We start from the raw sequence: 21405 nt of genomic DNA on the forward strand, positions 1-21405 counted from the left end.
GCTTCTGTACTTTTATCCAATGTGTGATGATTGTACAAGTCATGGTGTTTAAGTTTTTACTGTTGTAACAAGGCAAAAACCAAATAAAACAGATTAAAACAATAAATGGTTGGAAAGCAATGCATTTTGGTATTCTGTCAAAAACACATCTCACTGTGATTGCCTTTCTACTTTTCAGAAAAACCTTAAAATTGAGGAACCAGTTTTTGATCTGCTGTGTGAACTACTGGTAAGTCGCTCCTCTTTTGGTTTATCTGATGGTTTCCTAAAAGGAAAGAACATTGGCCTGTCACTTACTTTATATCAGATACCTAGGATGTCTGTTTCATCAGCGATAAGGGTTCTGAACTCCTCTGGCCTAGTCCTTCTGGTTCAAAACGTTCTGCAGCAGCTAAAGCTTGTGTTTCTGTGCTGGGAAGCCACCTTAAAATAAATTACGGTTAAATTACTCACCTACTTGTCTGGCTTTGTATTACAAGTGAATGATGGAATGTCCTCTGACATATACTAAAGACAGTAGTACTTAACTATGAATATACTTTAGTAAATAATGCATTATCTTATGATAGCACCAAGTCTCATTGCACTCAGGACGGAAGAAAAACCAAGGGCTAGTAAGGCATGCCCTTCAACACAAAGAGCTCTATCCCAAGTCAAAACAAAGTAATTCCACTATATGTGTTTTGTATTATATGAACAACAGTAAATTTCGGCCGCCACAGGACTAATCACACTATATCATGTGCAGAAGGCTTACATCTTCTAGCCAATAAAGAAGGCATGTGTTAAGGTCTAGGTGAGAGATCTGATGCATCAGACAAATTAATTGTCTTCATGATAAATTATTATTTTGTTGTCAAGCTACGGATATGTTACCAAAAGGAGGTTTCTTGGAGTCATGACTGCAGAAATATTGGGTGAATATTTGTGCCAATGTTCCAAGACAATGAACAGCTCACTAGTTCTGATCTTCTTGTAGACAATGACCCTTATTGACAAAACATCCAACTTAGAAGCTGTAGCCATCATGTTGTCTTTTTGATCTATGACCTGGGATAATTTGTTGTATGCATTCCTCTCCTTTAGAACATTTTCTGCAACACATTTTCTCCCATCATTAATCACCCTTGCATGCTTTAGACATGTGGAGGTCTTTGCTGGATTTTGGACACATAGTGCAATATAGTTTTTTTTGGGTGGGCATTCTGTACCTACAATACAGCATACATCATTTTAGTTGGCAATTACATTATTAATCAACATTTTATGGCAAGACCCAGAAGCTAACATTATGCAAGTTTAATGCTTTTCTAATAAACAACTTGCTACATTCACAACTGGTTTTAAGTAAAATGTCCTAAAAGTCACAAAATTTGACCAATTAACACCATGCAGAATATCTTGCAATGAAACTCCCATCATGAAAGCCATAGAAACAGCCTCTTCTCTCACTGAGTGTGCATCAAACACACTAATGGCCACGACTTGCTCTACTCATTATCTGTTTCACCGATTTTGCATGCATTGGAGAAGAAACTGCTTTAAGTAACTCATACACTCCATGCGGTCTCATCTGCGCCCTTCTCTTTCATACTTCTTTACACACTTAATCACATATAAAGTCTCTTCGTCTTCAAAAAAAGGATGTAATATTGAATATTAATTTATTTTTATTCTTTTAGTTAGATAGTAACACATACCCTCCGGTGAATAAATTCTACTTGTTATATCAAGCACTTTCACATCAGTAAGCCTTTTAAATGAAACCAAGCACAACAAAATTGTCAATTACGTGGATACATCTTTTAGGGGTAACAACTCATTTGACTCACAACCAATCAGAAATTCAAAATTTTTAGACACATCTCATACTGAGTTATACTGATAAACTGGAGGCTTTGCTAGTCTTATACTTCTCATCAACTTACGTACTACTATATCTTGTCCTACAGAAGATCCATTAACCAACTGATGTCCTGCAGCAATTGATGATCTAAACACATTCACTGTTCTATGAGACAAGCCATCCTCAAGCTTCTCAGCCAAACAGTTTAGCACCTCCACTGAAGACACTGAATTGGGATCACAGTCTCTCTCCATGCTCCTGCAAACCTATTTTGGTATGCCAATCTATATATCATTCTTGTACCAGGAGCCCATGATTCCTTAGTAAGTGATGAAACCTGGTCTGAAAGACATGGCACTACCCATACTCTCTGGAAATTCTCCATGACACTAACCTCAACTGATGTGAGATTACTAGCTCACAAAACCCTCCTGCAGGACACTTTAGGAGGGCTGGAAAGCACAGTAACATATTTAAAACATCCACTGACACCTCCAGCAGAATAGGGTACCATACCTGAGCTCTCCAGAGTGGAGTTATGTAAGCAATATTCTTCTAGTAGAAAAGAAAGGCAAAGCAAGATACCAGTTATAAATCTGAGATATCTGAATGATTGGGTAGAGTACCATCATTTCAAGATGGAAGGGATGCATATTCTGAGAGATGTTTTACAGACAGGAGATTGGCTGACTCATCTGGGTCTGAAGGATGCTTATCTGACAGTCCCAATTTGGAACCACATAAAAAATGCCTACCGTTCAAGTGGAATGGAAAGATTTGAAAGTTTGTCAGTCTTCCTTTTGGGCTATCTTCTACTCCATGGTCTTTTACAAAGGTGCTTTGCTCCCTGGTGACGTACTTAAGAGAATGAGGTGTGCATCTGCTGATTTATTTGGACAACATTTTAATAATGGATCAGGACAGGTTAAACGTGGAAGTCAAGTGAGGATGGCTGTGCAGTTGTTGGAGGATCTAGGTTTGCAGTGAACAAACAGAAGGCGTGTCTGACCATGAACCAGGAATCACTGTTTTTATGATTTTTGGTGGGTACAGTGGAGGGTCAGTTGAACCTACCCAAGGAAAAATTAAAGAAAATAAGAAAAGAGATTCCAAAAGTATTCAGTTTGGATCCGATTTCATGAAAACTGTAAGTAAGAATGGTAGGTCTGTTGTCTTCCATGATTCAAGCTAATTTTCCTGGACCATAACTGTAGAGGCATCCTCTATCCCTGGAGAACTGAACTTTGGGTGTTTCTCCATGGATTGCAGTGGGCCGTATTCAGGTATGTTAGATCGTCAGCTATATTAGTGGGTGCACAAAGAGACCCTGTATTGTTTTTCAGACCATTTCCCCTCTGGTGAGTGAAGTCCAGTCCTGGACAATTTAACTATCAACTTAAGAACGTTAAGGGTTGAACATGCCTTGTTGGAGAATAAACATTGGGCAGGGAATGAAAAAGTAAATTTTTTGCCATGAGGAGTCATCTCTGTAAAGGCCATTACCAGCTCTGCGACCACTCTGAAAATTGCTCTACTGTTCCATGCCTCCATATTTTTCAACTACCATCTGAGCACATCCCTCACCTCTGATTTCATACCCTTTCTTAAATGTACCACTTCTAATTTCTTAAGAGCGCAGTTATTCAAAGGAGCAGGTTAAATAGCCTGAATTGTAGATAACAAAAGGTCATCCTCACAAGCCTACATCCTCAAAAAATCTGATCATGTTTTAAAACGTTCTGAATTTCTTTTCTTTTCCTTTTTTAGCTTTTCTTTTAGTAACTTCAAAACCCTTTCTACAACATTCATTGGAAATTCTGGAAACTGAGGTGGTCATTTTGAATTTTGTGGGCGGTGGAGGCAGCCCGCCAAACTCAACCCACCACCTGACTGCTAGTGCTGCCAGGACACCGCCTGCCCTATTCCAAGCTCACCACAGGGACGGCAGACGTGAAAACAGTGTTTCCGGCCACCGCCCCTGCGGTGAAGTGGGGTGGCACTAATGTGGCAGTGCAGGGGGTGCAGCAGCACCCGTCGTGCATTTCACTGCCAGTAATTCGGGTATTGAAATGCACAATGGGGTTGTGGATGCGGGGCCCTGCACTGCCCATGCCAAGTGCATGGGCAGTGCAGGGACCCGTAGGGGCCCCAGGCACTCCCATTCCACCAGCTTTTCCACTGCAATGTAAACCGCCATGGAAAGGCTGGTGGCTGGGGACTCGAAATTCAGAGCAGTGCTGCCCTGGGGGATTACAACCTTTGGAAACGCCAGACTGACTGCAATCTGTTGGTGTCGGCAGTTGAACAGCGGCAGCTCAGCCTCGGTCAGAATAGGGCAGAGTGGACCGCCATGGTCTCAGGTCCGCCAGACCCGGAATGACTCCCTGAGTCTCCTGTCATGGTACTAAACAAGATTGTTCCTGTTGACCACAAAATCTAATGATTCTAGAAACTGACAGCCATCTGTGCAGCCATCTGAGTATGTTCCTTCACATTGCTCTGATCCATGATCAAAATATCTTTTAGATACATAATCAATCAAATCCCTCTCTCAGATAAGATGCTTCAAGACATAAAATCGTTATGAAACACCATGGGGCAGACAATAGACCAAACAAAGGCAAACTAATTTCCAAGTCTTTCCACCTGAACATAAGGTACTTCTGGTGAAGTTCCCAAATCAGAACCATCCAATAAGCATATTTCAGATCCAGTCGTGTCATCCAATCTGCTTGTAGCATGTCCCTTAACATATGCATACCTTCGATTGGTGATGCACCACTCAGTCGTTGGGACTGCTCAAGTTTATCACCAGTCTCATTCCCTTGTCTTTCTTTTCCACTAAGAAAATATTGCTTACAAAACCTCCTTGTTTCTGGCTCAGCTCAACCCTACCTGTTCTGGACTTAACTGAACTTCCTTGGGAACCCAACTTTGAACTGGTTCCTCTGAAAATCCATGCAATACCCTTGTACCATAAGTAACACCCTTGGGTCTTTGGTCACTCAAAATCAGTTGTGATAAAACTGGGCAGGTCTGCTGACCAATTTTACAGAGATAACAGTAAGGGCTAACCTTACCTGATCCTCTGTTCCGATGATAGCTATCCCCCCCACGTACTCTTGGATGCTGACATTGTGGGTAGAAGGGTGATTTCCAAGAACTATTTGTGGGTCCATATCCAGAGGTAAATGATGCTCTCATATTTCGCAATCCTCAGCTCAAAAACAACCCCTTGTTCTTCCAGCCCCACTAAAAAACATGATCCTGAAATACTTTCTTAATATCCCTCTGTGACTTTTGGATAGAGGAATAGGCTCCTACAAACTTAGACATAGCTTTAATGAATTTGTCTCCAAATAAAAGCCCCTTTGCTGAACGACCTGCCTCATTATTCACCAAACCTACCAATTTGGGTTCTATTAGCAGTATGCCTTTCCTCCATTCCATGGAGAGGGCAGTATTTTCGTTTCCTAAAAAACATACCACCCCCTAAGACCGATTGAGGAAGATCCTCAATGTCCACCATTTGATTATTAATATATGCCTCTTCAACAATATCAAAAATCTTTGTCAGTGGTCCAACAACATCTGAAAGGCAGTGCTGGCACATTTTCAGTCCTTTATCTTAACCCCAAATGCAGGTTACGCCCCTCTTTGCCAAAAAAGCCAAGATTTTAGGATCCAATATAGGAGTCACCAAAACTTTATCCTCTAAACAAGGTCTAGGACGTTCCAAACTTAACCTGACCTCATTAGGAATTTTTTTTCTCATTCAAGCATGCAGATAGTTTCCAACATGTTCCAGAGAGGACCACTCTGGTGAAGGAGGAGGCCTTATAAGGAAAGGAACAAAGATTGAATCAAACATGAGATTGAATAAACCGTCACTAGAAGCATCTTTCCCCGTTTTCATTTGCCTCCTTAATTGTAACTACATATCACTCTCTGACTCAACTGATTCAAAATTAGAAGAGCAGCTTATTTCAACTTCGGCACTACCCGAAGATTTGTCACAATGTACCATCTTATGTTTATGACCTTTCTTCTTATTTTTAGTTTCTCTGCTTGGGCCTTTATATTGCCTCCTGTGTGTGTCCTCAACACTCTCTTGGCTCATGTAAGCACAACTTCCATGTTCTGCCAATATAGTTTTCCTTTTTTAAGATTATGAAAACTCCTAAAACAGGTGCTTTCTCTTTCTTGACACCTTTCCTTGCTTAATACTGTGGGTGGTCTTACCCGCAGACCAACATTTTTCCACTTGAGGGGTGACTTTATAACATGACATCATAGCCTCAATTTGTTTCTTCATTTCTGAACTTAAGTCTAAGGAGACTTTCTCTAAAGCAATCTTTAACTTGTCTTTCAGCATTGTCTCCTCATCTGCGTAAAACCTGTCCTCACTCATAATGCCAAATTCAAATTTTTCTAATAATAACTTTAATCTAATATCTAAATATCTCTGCAAGCATAATACCAGCTTTTCTCAAATCTATTGACTTAAAATCCTGAACACCCACTGGCAGTTCTACTAGATGCAACAGATCTCATTCCATTAGCAGTAACTTCCATTTATAAATGTCATCTTAAAACTCCATGTTTTTCCAGAAAGACATCCAGAGTTTCCTAATCTTTAAATATGGCTGCCCTAAATGATCTTCAGCCAATGAAATGGAATCTACTCTAATAGATTTCGCTTTCAGAATCTAAACATTTAGTTTGAGTGCATTAAAGAAAAAGTGTGGGATGCAACTCAAAATGGCTTTTGAAATCTACTCACTAACATCCTAGCGGCAAAACTCTCACTCAACATCCAAGCGGCAAGAGAAGGAAAATGCCAACTGCACTTTCTTCCCAGTCATAACCAACCATGAGGAATAGTGCATATAAATATTTCCGGCGAGATACAAGAGCCACAGAAACCTACGTGGCTTGCAGGAGGATAGAATTCAAGAATCATTGTCATAAGTCAAGAGTCCCCTCCGCAAGCTCTCAACATGGAAAAGACAGCACAGTCAGCACGTATTTATCATAACACTGGTCTGCGTGAGGTCACTCCACAATGAACAGTCCCAACGGATAAAACATGAAACACAGTAAATATCAGAAAACGTCAGCACTTCAGAAACATAGAAACAAATAAAACATCCTAAATGTCCATGCCTATATAAATCGAGAAACATTTATAAAACATACAATGAACCATTTAAAAGGATTAAATGAATTCTGTGATGAAATGACTGCACCTTGAACATAATACTAATAAAACATAACATATAGATAGAAAATATTAATTAAGTAATCACTCAATCTATTTACCATTCACAACCCACTCATAATACTTAACTGCAGGAGCAGCAGCAAAAAAGAAAACTGAGGATTGGGGGGTTCTCTGGCTTTGTTATATTGGAATTCTAAGTTCTATATTCTCCGAAGGAGCTGCTGTGAGTGGTGGCAATAGAGAAATATGCATAATGTTAGCCTCCGGGTCTTGCCATAAAATTGTCATTCAAATGTTGCTTCTGTCCACCACAGAATAACGCTTGGGGTAAGAGATCATCCCAATTGAGTAACTGGCTTTACTTTATGCAAGCGATGACAATTTACTTGTGAACCATGGGCATATCTGCCATACAAATAGCACCTTTCAGTTCTAGGGCCAGGTGGAAAATGTGTACTTTACTTTTTAAAATATTTTTTCTTTTAAAATATTTACTTCTTTTATTTATTTTTGTGATGACCTGGAAGCTCCACAGACATTCCTAACAGGCTCTCACTGCCTCTTTCAGTGCACACACCCATTTACTACTTCTGGATGTGAGCATCAAAGCACATACCTTTCTGCTACTTCTTGAAAGTAAAGTATTTAAAAATTAAAGTCAGAAATCTTTGAATGTTTTTTTCCATATAGTACAGTAAAAACCATTCCAAGAAGTGTTCTCCTAAGAGCAGATGCAACAAACATTTGCTGCCTTCTTTCAATGTTTTTGTCATACTTTATTATTTTATACGATTCCACGATGGCCAATGCCGTGCTTCCAATGCATCGGACATCTTCAAACAATGAAGTAATAATAAAGTAATGACATGGAACAAGTATCTGAACAGGACTTCTCCATGATGCTTAACAATAAAAAGTGGCCTGTGTGAAATTAATGTTAATGTTAATGTGACATATTCAAAGCATCTTGAACATACTCTGTAGTACGCTGCAGTAAGTCCATCTAGCATGTAACAAACATGTTTAGCTGTTTTAATCAATCACTTTCCATTTAAGTTAATGGTCTCCTGGACTTTCTCTCACAATTATATGAGTGTCTTTCCATTAATGATGTTATTTATACAGTGGTTTTAACATTTCCACAGCAAAGCTCAAAACCAAAGTTTTAAAACATTCCATTACTCATAGAAAGCCTACATAATGTATTTCTGCTATAGATGTTTTTCCATCTTAGTGATGTCTAGTTGAGCCATATATAGGGGGGAGTTTAGAATTATTCATATTTGATGTGTTCATCAGAATTCGAATGCTGAGTGGTTACCTTAATCATTACAATTTACATTTCTAACTATATTGTAACTGCATTTTCCTCTCCAGGGTGATCTTTTGTTAAAGGTTGGAGAGCTTCTGGTAAGGCCAAGTGAACTGTAATTTTGGTACATGCACAATATCTTGGATAATATGTATTCTGTACAAGTGAAGAATTTGCAAAGTTACCTCCTGAATACAATGTACAACAAAAATATCAGAGTTGCTTTTTTTTTCCAAAGCAAGACGTCATATGATTCTGTAAGACATACTTTTACAAATACAGTGGCATTACATAAACAATACATGTGATCATTGGATGCTACAGAACATTTTTCTTCTTTTCAGTACAGTCACAATGTAATTGGTTTTTTTAGACCAACCTCACTGACGAGCTAAATCTCGGGGTAAGTCATTTAACTTGTTTCTCATGTTGCATGGTTACCTCAAATAAAAATAAAATACAGGCTTTCATTGTAATCAAAATATCAGCTCAATTACTTATAATGAGCTTTCCAGACTGACAACAGTCTGGAAAGATAGGGGTGACACACACAGTGGGTCCTCTGACTTGAGACAGTGCTAAATACATCTCATTGCCTCTCTCCCTCTGTCATCTTGCATTCTCCAGTCTCATCTTCCCTCCATCACAGTTTCTATATCTCTCCCCCATGAACCTCCCCTTCCTCTAGTGTTTAATACTTTCTCACTCAGTGTGCTCGTTCTCTACAGTCTCATCTTCCCAGCTAGACAAACTCACATACATTTTATCTGGCCTTTATTTCAATTCTCAAATATCTTTACAAGGTAGAAGTGATATTTAAGTGACTGAATGTCTTATTTTTATGAAGTAACTAGCCTCACATATAAGATTATATTACCCATGTTTACCTTTTGTGCTATCAATCTCAATAGTAGGTCACCTTTTTGATGTTAAACTAAAATCTATAGGATTTGTACATATTTTCCTTAAATAATAACATTGATTATCATAATGAAGATGAGGATGATGCTATAATTATTCATATTTTCTGACTTCATATTTAATGATTGACTTTCTCCTTGTCAACACGATGGACCCAGTATTTTAGGGACTATTGTGAAACATTCTTAAGCAAGACATATTTCCTTGCTGCAAAAAGTCCTATAACTCTTTTAAGCTTATAAAAAACTTTATAAACCCTTTTTCCTTCTTCTAAAACGTGATATTCTAAAGAGGTCTTCATGGGATCTGAATCTGACTGTGTTGCTAAGGTTATATTTACACGTTAATGGTGAGGAAGTGCCTCAGGTGGTAGAACACTCTAATGATGAGTGTATATACAACAATACTTGATTAATGACCAACTTCTCCGATGACAGATCTCTAACTCTTCTCCATACAGATTGTAAGTATTGTTTGAAGGCAGTGGACAAGTGTTGTATTTGATGAGGAGTACAACACTATCCACCATCGATTCTATCATCTCTACAATGAGGTACTCGCTCTGTAAATAATTAGTCATATTCTCACACTAACATAGCCAGGATTAGTAACACTCAATACAAAAACAATTCAAACCCCTTCAGCACTGAATCATTCTTTCATTTTTTCAAGCTCATTACTATTGAGCTGGATACTTACCAAATCTAATATTCAAACACATTAAGACATTTCACAATGGAGGTGTCTTTATCATCATTATTATACTGAATTTCACCTCTATTTGAGTAGTCAGTCACACACACTACACCATAGTATTCAACTAAAACACACAGCTGCATCTCAGCTTTCACATTGTGAATTAATATGAATGAGAACCAGAATGATTTCACCCTCAGCTGGTTGATAATGTTTTGTTTTCATGTATTGCATTTTGCTGAAAAATACTTCTCTTTAATAATAAGGCATTTTCTTTTCAATACAAGGGCATCACTGGTGGCCTTCTTGGTAGTGGTGGCATTCTCAGTGGCGGTGGCCTTCTTGGCAAATGAATCAAGGTAACGCCAACCTCTGGTTTCTATACATTCATCCTTCATGATGATGTCAACCCTGCACTACAGCTCTTACCACAGGGGCTGTCACAGTTCAACTCCTTTGTGTGATGAACAGGTGGTACAAAAAAAGGCATCAGCTTAAGCCATGGACCTAATATAAATGCAAATCTTCAGGAAATACTGTACTTTTCTTCAGTAATTCCAAAGACAATGATAGGAATGTCTTCACATCACCACCTTCAAATAAGGAGACTCAGAGACTAAAAACAAATACAAGGGTTTTAAAAAGTGGGTCTCTAGTTGGCAGAGGTATGCACCCTGTCTGCGTAGGGAACACAATCCTAGTCTGGGTAAGTCACAACACAACCTAAATTATCCTGTGCTTACCCTCTGATAGCTTGGCACAGAGCAGGCATGCTTAACTTAGAAGGCATTGTGTGAAGTATTTGTGGAATAACTCATTCAGTAACACAGTGAAAACACCTCAAAAAGTACTCCAAACAATAGATAATATTTATCTAAATAAAATAAGACCAGAACGACAATAATTCAATATGCATAAATCAAGATATCACTTTCTGAAGGTTTAGATGAGCCTCAGTTCTTAAGAATCAGTGGGTGTATCCTTTTAACACAAAGTACCTGGAATGCATCTAAAACTATGACGCGGAGGGCTACAGAGGAGGAGATGTGTTGGAAAGTTAATAGATGCGTTGGTTCTTCCGGCACTGTGAAGGTGATGCGTCATTTCTATTCACGCAGCGAGATAATGCGCCGATTTCTGGGAGGTCAGCCTGGGTTCCTCACTGCAATAACTGGATATTTTGACCCACAGTGGCGATGCCTGGAAAATCCAACATGTGCTGTGGATGAGTAACAGGTGCTGCATCGATCTGGCAGGCGATGCAGCGATTTTTCAGCTGCAAGACAGACGCTGTGCCAATTCTGCAGGTGTTGCCTTAAATTTTGCTGGTGTTGCATCAGTTTTTCCGCCACTGTGAAATTTCTCCTTCAGATGAAGTATTTGATGGTCCTGGGACTTTAGAAAAATGGGGCAAGCTCAGTCCAGGCCCTTGTGGAACACTTGTGGGAGGAAGGCAGAGTCAGGGGCCAGCAGGCAGCAGGGCAACAAGCAGCAGAGTAATCCTTCCAGAAAAGCAGTCCAGATAAGGCCTTTGGGCAGCACGGCAGTCCCTATGACAGAGACAAGTTGCAAGTCCAGAAGTGGGTGATTTTAGGGGGTCACAGACCCTGTATATATACCCAAAGGTGCCTTTGAAGTGGAGGAGATTTCAAAGAGTGGTTCTGAAGTGCACAAGTTCCCCTTTCAACCCAGTCCTGTCTGCCAGGTTATCTGTGGGGGGTTATTAGTCCTTTGTGTGTTGTCAGGCCACTAGAGTTTAAAGTGCAATTGAGAGCCCCTCCACCCTTCCTGCCTTAGAAGACCCATCCGTATGCAGTTAAGAGCAGATGCAGATGAGTGGCTGCGTTTATGGCTGACTGAGTGGAATGCACAACGGGGGCTGTCAACCAGCACTGACCAGGCATGGATTGAAGATAGGAAGTAAGGCACATAGAGCAGTATGTGCAGAGAAATGCCTACTTCGTAAAAGTGGCATTTCTAAAACAGTAATGTTAAATCCACCATCACCAGTCCGCAGGATTTCTGACTGCCATTCCAACCATACCAAACATGACAATGCCACTCCTTTCAAATCAGAAATTACAACTTAAAAGTATATAAGGAAATTTACAAGCTGTCCCATGAGAGGAGCAGGTTTCACAGTAGTGAAATCTGATTTTTGTAGCATTTCACTACCTGGACAAGTAAAACTCCCAAGTACATGTTCTGCCTTTACTTAAATAACACTCTGCCATGTGGGCTTCCTAGGGCCTAACGTAGGTGTGATTTGTATGTAATAAAAAGGGAGTTTCAGGCTTGGAAAGTAGTTTTAAAAACCAAATCAAAGAGACAGTGAAACTGCACACACATCCCTTATAATGGCAGGCCTGTGGCATGGTTAAGGGGCTACTTAAGTAGGCTGGCACAATCAGTGCTGTAGGCCCACTAGCAGCATTTAATTTACAGGCCCTGGGCACATGTAGTACACTGTACTAGGGACTTACAAGTAAAGTAAATATGCCAACTGCATATGAGTCATTGTGACCAAGTTTTAGGGAGAGAGCACATCCACTTTAGCACTGGATAGCAGTGGTAAAGTCCCCTGAGTTATGAAGCCAACAAAAATGATGTCAGAAAAAGAGGAGGAGGAAGGCAAAAATGTTGGGGTGACCCTTCAGAGAGGGCCATTTTCTGACAAAAGGCACCCCACGTAATTGCTCCATCTACAAATGCACGTGATATCTTCATGAACCCTTTATAAACCCAGGTGCCAGGGCCACATGTAGAAACAATGGTGTACTCCCTGAGTACTCACTGCCTAATTAGCAGAGCAGTTTACAACAAAACATAATTTATGCAATATGTAAATCTGTGCAGTAATTCTAAAACATTTAATTTGGCACCTAACCTATGCTTGTGGCACTTATGCAGTGCGTCAATACCTACCTTTGGCTTGAACATAGACAGTTGACAAACTAATTTCTGTAATCCTCCAAGCATTTGACTCACAAAATGTTTTAATTAGCACTGTGTTGAATTATAATATTTATAACATATAACACAGAGAACAACACAATTCTTTCAAATTTCTAATCAGTCAGTATGTGCATTTCTTTAACAACTCTCTTTCCCAGGCATAAAAGTTACTTTCACTTGGACAAAGCGTTGTTCATTAGCCCTCTCGCTGGTACTGCTATACCTGGTTAGCCTTTCCTTCAATACAGATTAGGATCATGCTGTTTAGGGGTTCTTAGCATGTGCCTGCACCACACCTTATAGCTTCAGCATGTACAGGCTCGAAGGTTGCAAGTCACAGTGTTGCATCACCATACCGTGGCTTGGAGGGAAGTGAAGTTGTTTTCTCCTCAGTGAAAGATTAGTTAGTGGTCTCTAGATAGGCAGACCCAAATGACAGTCCTTGGAAAACATTAAGCCCATATTTAAGAAAAAGTGGTGCATCAGATCAGATACACCACGTTTACCGCGCCCCCCTATCAGCACCTAATGACACCATGGTTGAGCAGTATTTAATATATGCTGCACCATGGAGATCATTAGCGCAATAGCATCAACATTTTTGACACTATTGTGGCGCTTTGCTACATTAGCGTCAATTTTTTTTAATCTAGTTTGGCAAAGTGCAAGGAGGCCCGTAAGTTTCTATGGGAGCATCATTTTAACACCTGCTCTGAGCAGGTGTTAAAAATGACGTTAAAAGTGACGCAGTGAAGTCCATAAAATGTTGCTGTGCCATTTTTGCGTGCCTTCTAGCTCAGGAAGGCCCCTTAAATTCTATGAGGTGCTGGATGCAAAATACATGTTGGGATTAACCAAGCCATGAAAATCAAGATGAGTAAGGATATGCATGTTATTTTAGTAGTGCTGTCTTGCGTTACCCAGCATCGGGGAGGCTTTACATCGGTACAGCATGGACATTCCTGTCCATCTGCCCATGTATTCTGATGGACACCTATGTTTACTTAGCTCAGTAAACATGGGTTTGAAGCAATATAATGCACCTGCCTGTGGCTGCCGTAATGAGGAGAAACATCTTTATTTGCACTTATTACTTCCTCTTTGAATATGTGCAAATGTGTTCTGGCACATAAGCCTCCAACAATAGCTTTTATGCAATAAGGTATACCTTGTTACATACAACTACACTGACTACAACTCAGGTACTCTTGCTTCATTGCACTAAGCAGTGCACCAGCATCATAGAAAAGCAGAAATATACTATATCTTAGTAGACATTGCACATTCCTGCTCTCTTTCTCTTGTGACAGGCCTCTTTGAAGTTAATAAAGTTCCTGAGCGTCCCCTAACTGTCTTCCTGCAGGGAAAAGAAAAGCACTGCTAGGCACCCATGCCAGTGTCTCTCCTCTATGAGAAGTTTTCACACCACATTCAGGCCAAGTACAATCTGTACAATTGAACATATGTAATGACATTTTACTTCGCCATTAGATTGGATTTTTATTAAATATACAAAATAATCTTTGAACGTCTTTGAATGTAGTTTATAGCTGGTGCAGATCAACAGGTACATATAAAAGTGTATCCTATATAGTTTGACTATCCCAAGTGCTTGTAACAGTCTCACCAGGGACAATGTCAGTTTAGGCCAAACAAAGGGGGACAAGGAGGTTTTAAGGAGGAGGGTCTATCCTCCTTGAAGCTACAGTAAACATATTTAGAGATCCAAACTAGAAGGGTAAACTTCCAATGAAAAAAGTTTTTTTGTTAGAAAAACCCTCACCCACCAAGGTTACCCCATGGTGGCATGCATCATCATTGGGTTTCCTCCCCTTCTGCTGCAGAAAGAGGTGCGCTGTGAGCGATGGAATTTGTGGGAGCACTGTTGGTATCAACAAGGTGAAATGCTAGGAAAGGAAAGAGTGGTGGGGCCTTGGCAAGTTAAAAATACTACCCTCTGGATGATACTACTAATTTAATATGTCTCACAGTATTGTTAGGAGGGTGGGTATATTATGATCCTGTCCTCCTTAGTGGTCTACATGTTTCGGAGTTTACCCCTAAACTCCTCATCAGGACCAAAGTGATCTCCCCAGTATCACTCCTTGTGAGCCTACCACTAATGGAAGTACTATTACTATTCACTGTAGTAAGGTGATATATACAATTAAATTAAGTACTACCTATCAGCGTCAATGTTCTGCTGGGCAAATCTGTGGAAGAAAGAGGGAAAAATAAAATACGTAAATGCATCTCTCAGGGGTGTGGTGCCCTTGTCACCATCATCCAGCCAAATGGCACCAGTAAATATACATAAAAACGAATAACAAGACGTACTATATAACACTACAAAACACTTAAAACATGTGAGGCACATCTAAGAAAACACACGTGCATGTGTGACCTACTTTCAATGTTTATGGTAATGGCATCATAGGTCCTCCGGGAGAGGGGATGTGCTTGTAGTCACACATAGGAAAATATATATAAATAAAAATAAATTAATATGCGGTGAAAGTCAGACCCAACAAGCGTGTTGCTACCACTGTAGGTGTTCTAGAGCATAGTACACACTTACTTCTTCAAAGCGATACTACCGCCAATAACTTACTTCTCACCTCACTGCGGCCTGAATTCTACCGCAATCCCTGTAGGGATCCAGTATTTGTAATGGAGAACTACTTGCGCGTCCAGGCTTGTCGGCGTGTAAAAGACTAGACCGACGACCTTCAAAGATGGCGGTCGTCTGTGGCCTAAGGAAGGACTGCGAGGGCCCCGAAATATGGGTGCCCCTCCAGATGCCTGCATTGATATGGCATCAGTTAACTTAAAAAAGGTCACACAACAAGGCCAGAAAAAAGGGGGGGTGGGGGCAGGGGAGTGGGTATGTGGGAAAGGAAAGAAAAATGAAGGAAAATTACAGAAAGTGAAAGGGAGAAAAAAGGGAAAAAAGAGGAGAGAGGGAAAAAAAGAGAAAGGGGAAGGGAGAAAAGAGTGAGGGAGAAAGAGGGAGGATTATACAACATAAGAAAAATTTACATGCAAGAAAAGCATTTCTCTAGTTAGGGCTGAATAAAAGGGTCGAGAAGTGTCTTAATGGTAATTGAGGAATCCAAATGAGTTAAGTCCACATATGATGTTGGACATCTAGGTGTCTTGCTCAAGTAGGGGGAACAGTTATTAATGTTGCATTAGTTGTCCCCATGGGATGTTTTCATTGAGACCATGTTAATGAGTGCGCGTAGTTTGAAGACCCAGCGTTGTTCCATTTTAAGAAGGAAGGACTTACACTTATACATCTATCCTCTTTCTTGAGTATTTTGGTATTTAGTCTGTTATAAATATACATCATACTCATTGATGGATTGATTGAGCTCCTCTAAGGGTTATTTGAGAGCCCCTGTTGACATAGATGCTTTCAGGCGAACCTCAATGGTGAGTATTTCGGTTTTTAGCTCCTCTGCAAGACGCGTGGCCGTTTTTATAATCAAAATCAACCAATTGCGAGTGCAATGCCATGATATAAGTGACCAATCACCAAACGGGGTTGATGATGCTAGGATCCTCTCAACCGGAAATTCACCCTAACGAAGAGCAAAGAACAACTGGCAATGAATGGCACTCTAAAAACCACTAACCATGAGAAACCAACAGCCAAGAACTATTTGCTACTATTTGACAGTGCATACCCACGCCATCTGAGAGAGAATCTCCCATTTGGCCAGTTCATCAGACTCAGAGAAACTGTTCCAAGGTATCCGATTACAAACAGCAAGCTCAGAACCTGGCATCCAAATTGGAGTCTAGGAGCTACCCCCCAAGAATCATCAGCCATGCTATGAAACAAGCATGCAACAACAACAAGCAGGCCCTTTTGAACACCCCACCTTCGAAAGAGAAAGGAGAAAGGGCCATATGTATCACCACATTTAATCTAGCCTCCAATCTGGTACATAAGATTATTAACAAACATTGGCGCATTCTGAACAGCGGCCGCCTGAACCTTCCCAAACCTATGTTTTCCCAAAGACATGGCAAAATCATAAAGGACATTCTGGTACACACCCAACTATGCCAACCCAAGAGAGGGTTGAATACCACCAACCTCCTACTACCACCCACAGGACATTATCCATGTGGCAACTGCAGTGTATGCTGTTTGACACGTGCAACCAAGAGGGTCACTTTCAATAAAGACTCCACATGGGATATCAGAGGTTTTAACAATTGATGCACCCAAGGAGTAGTTTCTATGATTACATGCCCATGCAATCTGCATTACATTGGAATGACTACCTGAAAAGCAAAGATTCGCATAGGGGAACATCGCAGTAACTTAAGGTGTGGCCGCGCTATGACAAAAATGTCCTCCCATTACATCGCTAGCGCCCACACAGTAGATGATTACCAATGGGTCATCCTCGACATCACAAGGAGGTTACGTCTGAGTCCTTCCTCTTGAAAGGGAACAACGCTGGGTCTTCAAATGACGCACTCATCAACATGGTCTCAACAAAAACATCCCATGGGGACAACTAATGCAACATTAATAACTGTTCCCCCTACTTGAGGAAGACAACTAAATGTCGAGCACCATATTTGGACTTAACTCATTTGGACTCCTCAATCACCATTAAGACACTTCTCTACCCTTTTTTTCAGCCCTAACTATAGCCATTTTTTTCTTGCATATATATTTTTCGTATGTTGGGTAATCCTCCCTCTTTATCCTCACTCTTTTTCCCCCTTCCCCCTTCCCCCTTCTCTTTTTTTGACCTCTCCTTTTTTTCTCCCTTTATTTATTCTTCTGTAATGTTCCTTCATTTTTCTTTCCTTTCCCACATACCCTCTCCCCTGCCCCCCCTTTTTTTCCTGCCTCGGTGAGGAGTAGGTTACTGGCGGGAGTGTCGCTTTGAAGAAGTAAGAGTGCACTATGCTCTAGACCACCTGCAGTGGTAACAATCTGCTCGTTGGGTCTGACTTCCATTGCATATTTATTTATTTTTATTGATATATATTTTCCAGTGTGTGACTACAAGTACCCCCCCCTCCGGAGGACCTATGATGCCATTAGCATAAACACTGAAAGTAGGTCACGCATGCACAACGTGTGTTTTATTAGAGGGGCCTCATGTTTTTTAAGTGTTTGTAGTGTTTCTTATATGTAGTACGTCTTGTATTCGTTTTTATGTATAGTTACTGGTGGCATTCGGCTGGGTGATGGTGACAACGGCACCACACCCCAGAGAGATGCAATTATGTCTTTTATTTTTCCCTCTTTCTTCCACAGATTTGCCCAGCAGAACATTGACACTGATGGGTAGTATTTAATTTAATTGCATATGTCACCTTACCATAGTGAATAGTAATAGTATTTCCATTAGTGGTAGGCGCACAAGGAGTGATACTAGGGAGATCACTTTGGTCCTGATGAGGAGTTTAGGGGTAAACTCTGAAACATGTAGACCACTAAGGAGGACAGGTACATAATATACCCACTCTCTTAACACCCCTTTTTAATCATACCGCCCCTGTGAGACATATTAAATTAATAGTATCATCCAGAGGGTAGTATTTTTGACTTACCAAGGACCCACCACTCCTATCTTTTTCTAGCATTTCACATCGTTCATACCAACAGTGCTCCCACGTATTCTGTCGCTCGCAGCATCCCTCGTTCTGCAGCAGAATGGGAGGAAACCCAATGATGAAGCATGCCACCAAGGGTAACTCTGGTGGGTCAGGTTTTTTCTAACAAAAAACCTTTTTTTGTATGAAATTTACCCTTCTGGGTTGGGTCTCTAAATATGTTTAATGTCAGTTTTAGGCCTAGTCAGTGGTAGAACATGCCATTTCTACTTTGTCAGAATTTTCGCCATTAACTATTATGCACCCTACCTTGTGAGCAGCAAGGTTTGCTCAGGAGTAATTTGTTTAATATTTGATATCAGGTTTTCCTAACCTGTCAAAATGGTTATTTATTTCACAGACTAGACTCCCCTACACTACTCCAGTTGCTTCCAGATTTCTAGAAAAGCTTTACATATTTGTCAATCAAGATATGGACAGATAACCAGTGCTTCTTTGAAAATAATTGGGCATTTGTACAATTTAAGGGTGATTATAAACACATTTTCAAAAGCTCCTCTTTTTCAACACTTGACAAACAGAATTACACAAAATAATATTGTTTTTACATTTTCTATATATACTTCAGAATACATTGTCTGGAATGTTTTTTTGCTTGAGCCCAACCACAATTCTCTGCACTCTGTGGGGTAGAGGTCCATATGGGATCTCCTTTGTGATGCTGAGTAGAAGAACGTAAGATTGCGGCAGGGCCTTACCAGTTAGGCACGCTTAGTAGTGTGCATCCAAGTTGATGGCAGTGAACAATAGTCATTCTCAACACAACATGAACACTCTCTCTTGTTCAATTGGCACTCATTAGGTGACAACGGATATTTAAATGCCATATATGGTAAAAAGATGGTGGTCCATAATCACTGCCCACACACCAGTGGTTTGGGATTGGGAAATGGAAATGGTCAAATTAGAATGAACAGTATTCCAACTAGTAACTAGTTCAGCCTATTCAACCTTAAAGACATGGAAGCATGTGGGAAGTGGGACATGTATAGGATCTCCAAACTCAAAGATGTTTGTGCTAGTCATCTATGATTTTATTTAATCAACTATGCAATTTATTAGTGCTACTCAAGTCCCCAGCAATTAGGTAACTGCAGCTAGGGCATGCTTTGAGAAAGTGTATTCATTGAAATAGCAACATCCCAAATACGTTCTTAACGCAAATATGGTGTTGGCTGACAACAAAGGAAATGTCCTAGATATACAAACTGCTAGTTCATAACTCACCCCACAAAATAAGTCTCCTGAGGACTCAGTGGCAGAAAGGCCTGACCAATTTAAATATGTAAAGGGGAGTGGCACAATTTTACCCAAGTGATGTAGCAATCGAAAGTGGACTCAGACAGGTGCAACAGAAAATTGTTCATAGGGATTTACTGCACACTCACACAGATATGTTTGGGAAGACAAATGATGATCTATGCTCTAAGGTTAGGTGAGCATTTTTTTTCCAAAATTTGGTAGTACTATAGGAGTAAGGTGTTTTGTGGTAAAGTGAAAAAAACACCTTCCAATCAAACCCCACAAAAATATATTCAACTGTTGTGTGATAGGACCGTTGGTTGCATATTGAGGCATTGTGAAGATAACAACTAGAATTGAATTAAAATGTTTTGATAAAATATGGCTGCTACGGAACAAATACAATTGATTAGCATATAGAGGTACTACTGATGTTTGGGTGAACTCTCACCGCTGTAATTGGAATTAATGTGAGAGATGCTTTATCACTGTTGCATTTGATACTGTATGCTGTTCTCTGATTGCCTACATTGATAGGACTTAATGTAACTTATTGGTATATACCTGACCTTATATTGAATACTTACTTGATCATTGTTGTATTCATAACAACAGAAACCAATAACAATAAAAAATCATTCCTAGGTACTAGGTAATGTACAAGGTATATCAGACAGGTTCAAGCAAATAGATTATACTAACAAACTGTCAACTACTTAACTTTACTACAAGCACCTATATCTGATGGCTGTGTAGACCTTCACTACCTGTCATTTCGATGACTGGAAAGGGTAAGCAATTCTCTATTAAAGTGAGAGCCTAATAGGATTGTTCATAAGAATGGCCTAAGGATGAACTATTTAACTCAGCATCATACTAACTCAGATGATTCCTTGATTAACTACTCAATTCTTTATCATAAACATAGATCCTTCATTTATTGTAACCTGGTTAAATTCCAAAACTCCAACTCATTTAGCAACACAACCACATGCATGCAGTTTGTACAATTATACAAACTATAAAGCAGTTACTTTAATACATGAGTGAAGTTTTGTGAACTCTCATCATCAGCCTCAGTTCAACTTCATTTTCACTCAGTAACTGAACTATCTTCACTATACTCAGTGAACTGCTTAGTATTTATGGTTGTTTTCTCTTTCCAGGGATGACAGTCTCTGGTCTGTGCACCAGTAGAAGGATTCTGATGATGGCTGCCTGATCCTTCTCTCTTCTACACTTCTATTCAAGAGATTGCCTTCAATTCAAGTGCACATCATGCATATTGTTCACTTTGAATGTTGTATTATCCTGCTGTGTTTTGTGCCAATACTTCAATAAAGTAGCAAAAGCATACTAAATACTGTCTCATCCAAGTTACTGTGCCCCCTCTACAAAGGTTACAATGTTCATTAATTAGGTCAGAAGAATACTGTCTTAAGTAGAAAAGAGTTTTGGAGTGCATTGGTAACACTTCTATTTACAGCACATATAAAATGAATGTGTGGTATGAAGATCTACAGGAAGAACAATTGTTATTACATTATTATTATTATTGCT

The 21405-nt window shown here is 39.9% G+C and overlaps 1 protein-coding gene across 2 annotated transcripts in view; it reads left to right on the plus strand.

The window, feature by feature from the left end:
* The window catches only part of LOC138260835 (ranaspumin-like), a 55679-nt gene extending 34487 nt beyond the window's left edge, over positions 1-21192 (plus strand). Inside the window, exons 7-11 of one of the 2 annotated variants that reach the window (XM_069209260.1) lie at positions 179-229; positions 8448-8480; positions 8756-8785; positions 10287-10358; positions 21012-21192. In XM_069209260.1, coding sequence (XP_069065361.1) covers positions 179-229; positions 8448-8480; positions 8756-8785; positions 10287-10352 — 180 coding nt within the window. In that variant the 3' untranslated portion in view covers positions 10353-10358; positions 21012-21192. The remainder of the gene's footprint in view (positions 1-178; positions 230-8447; positions 8481-8755; positions 8786-10286; positions 10359-21011) is intronic. The other variant, XM_069209262.1, reaches the window with a different exon arrangement.
* The last annotated feature ends 213 nt before the right edge of the window (positions 21193-21405 follow it).

Source organism: Pleurodeles waltl, chromosome 10 (genome assembly GCF_031143425.1).
Source record: "Pleurodeles waltl isolate 20211129_DDA chromosome 10, aPleWal1.hap1.20221129, whole genome shotgun sequence".
In the NCBI taxonomy this organism is placed as follows: Eukaryota; Metazoa; Chordata; class Amphibia; order Caudata; family Salamandridae; genus Pleurodeles; species Pleurodeles waltl.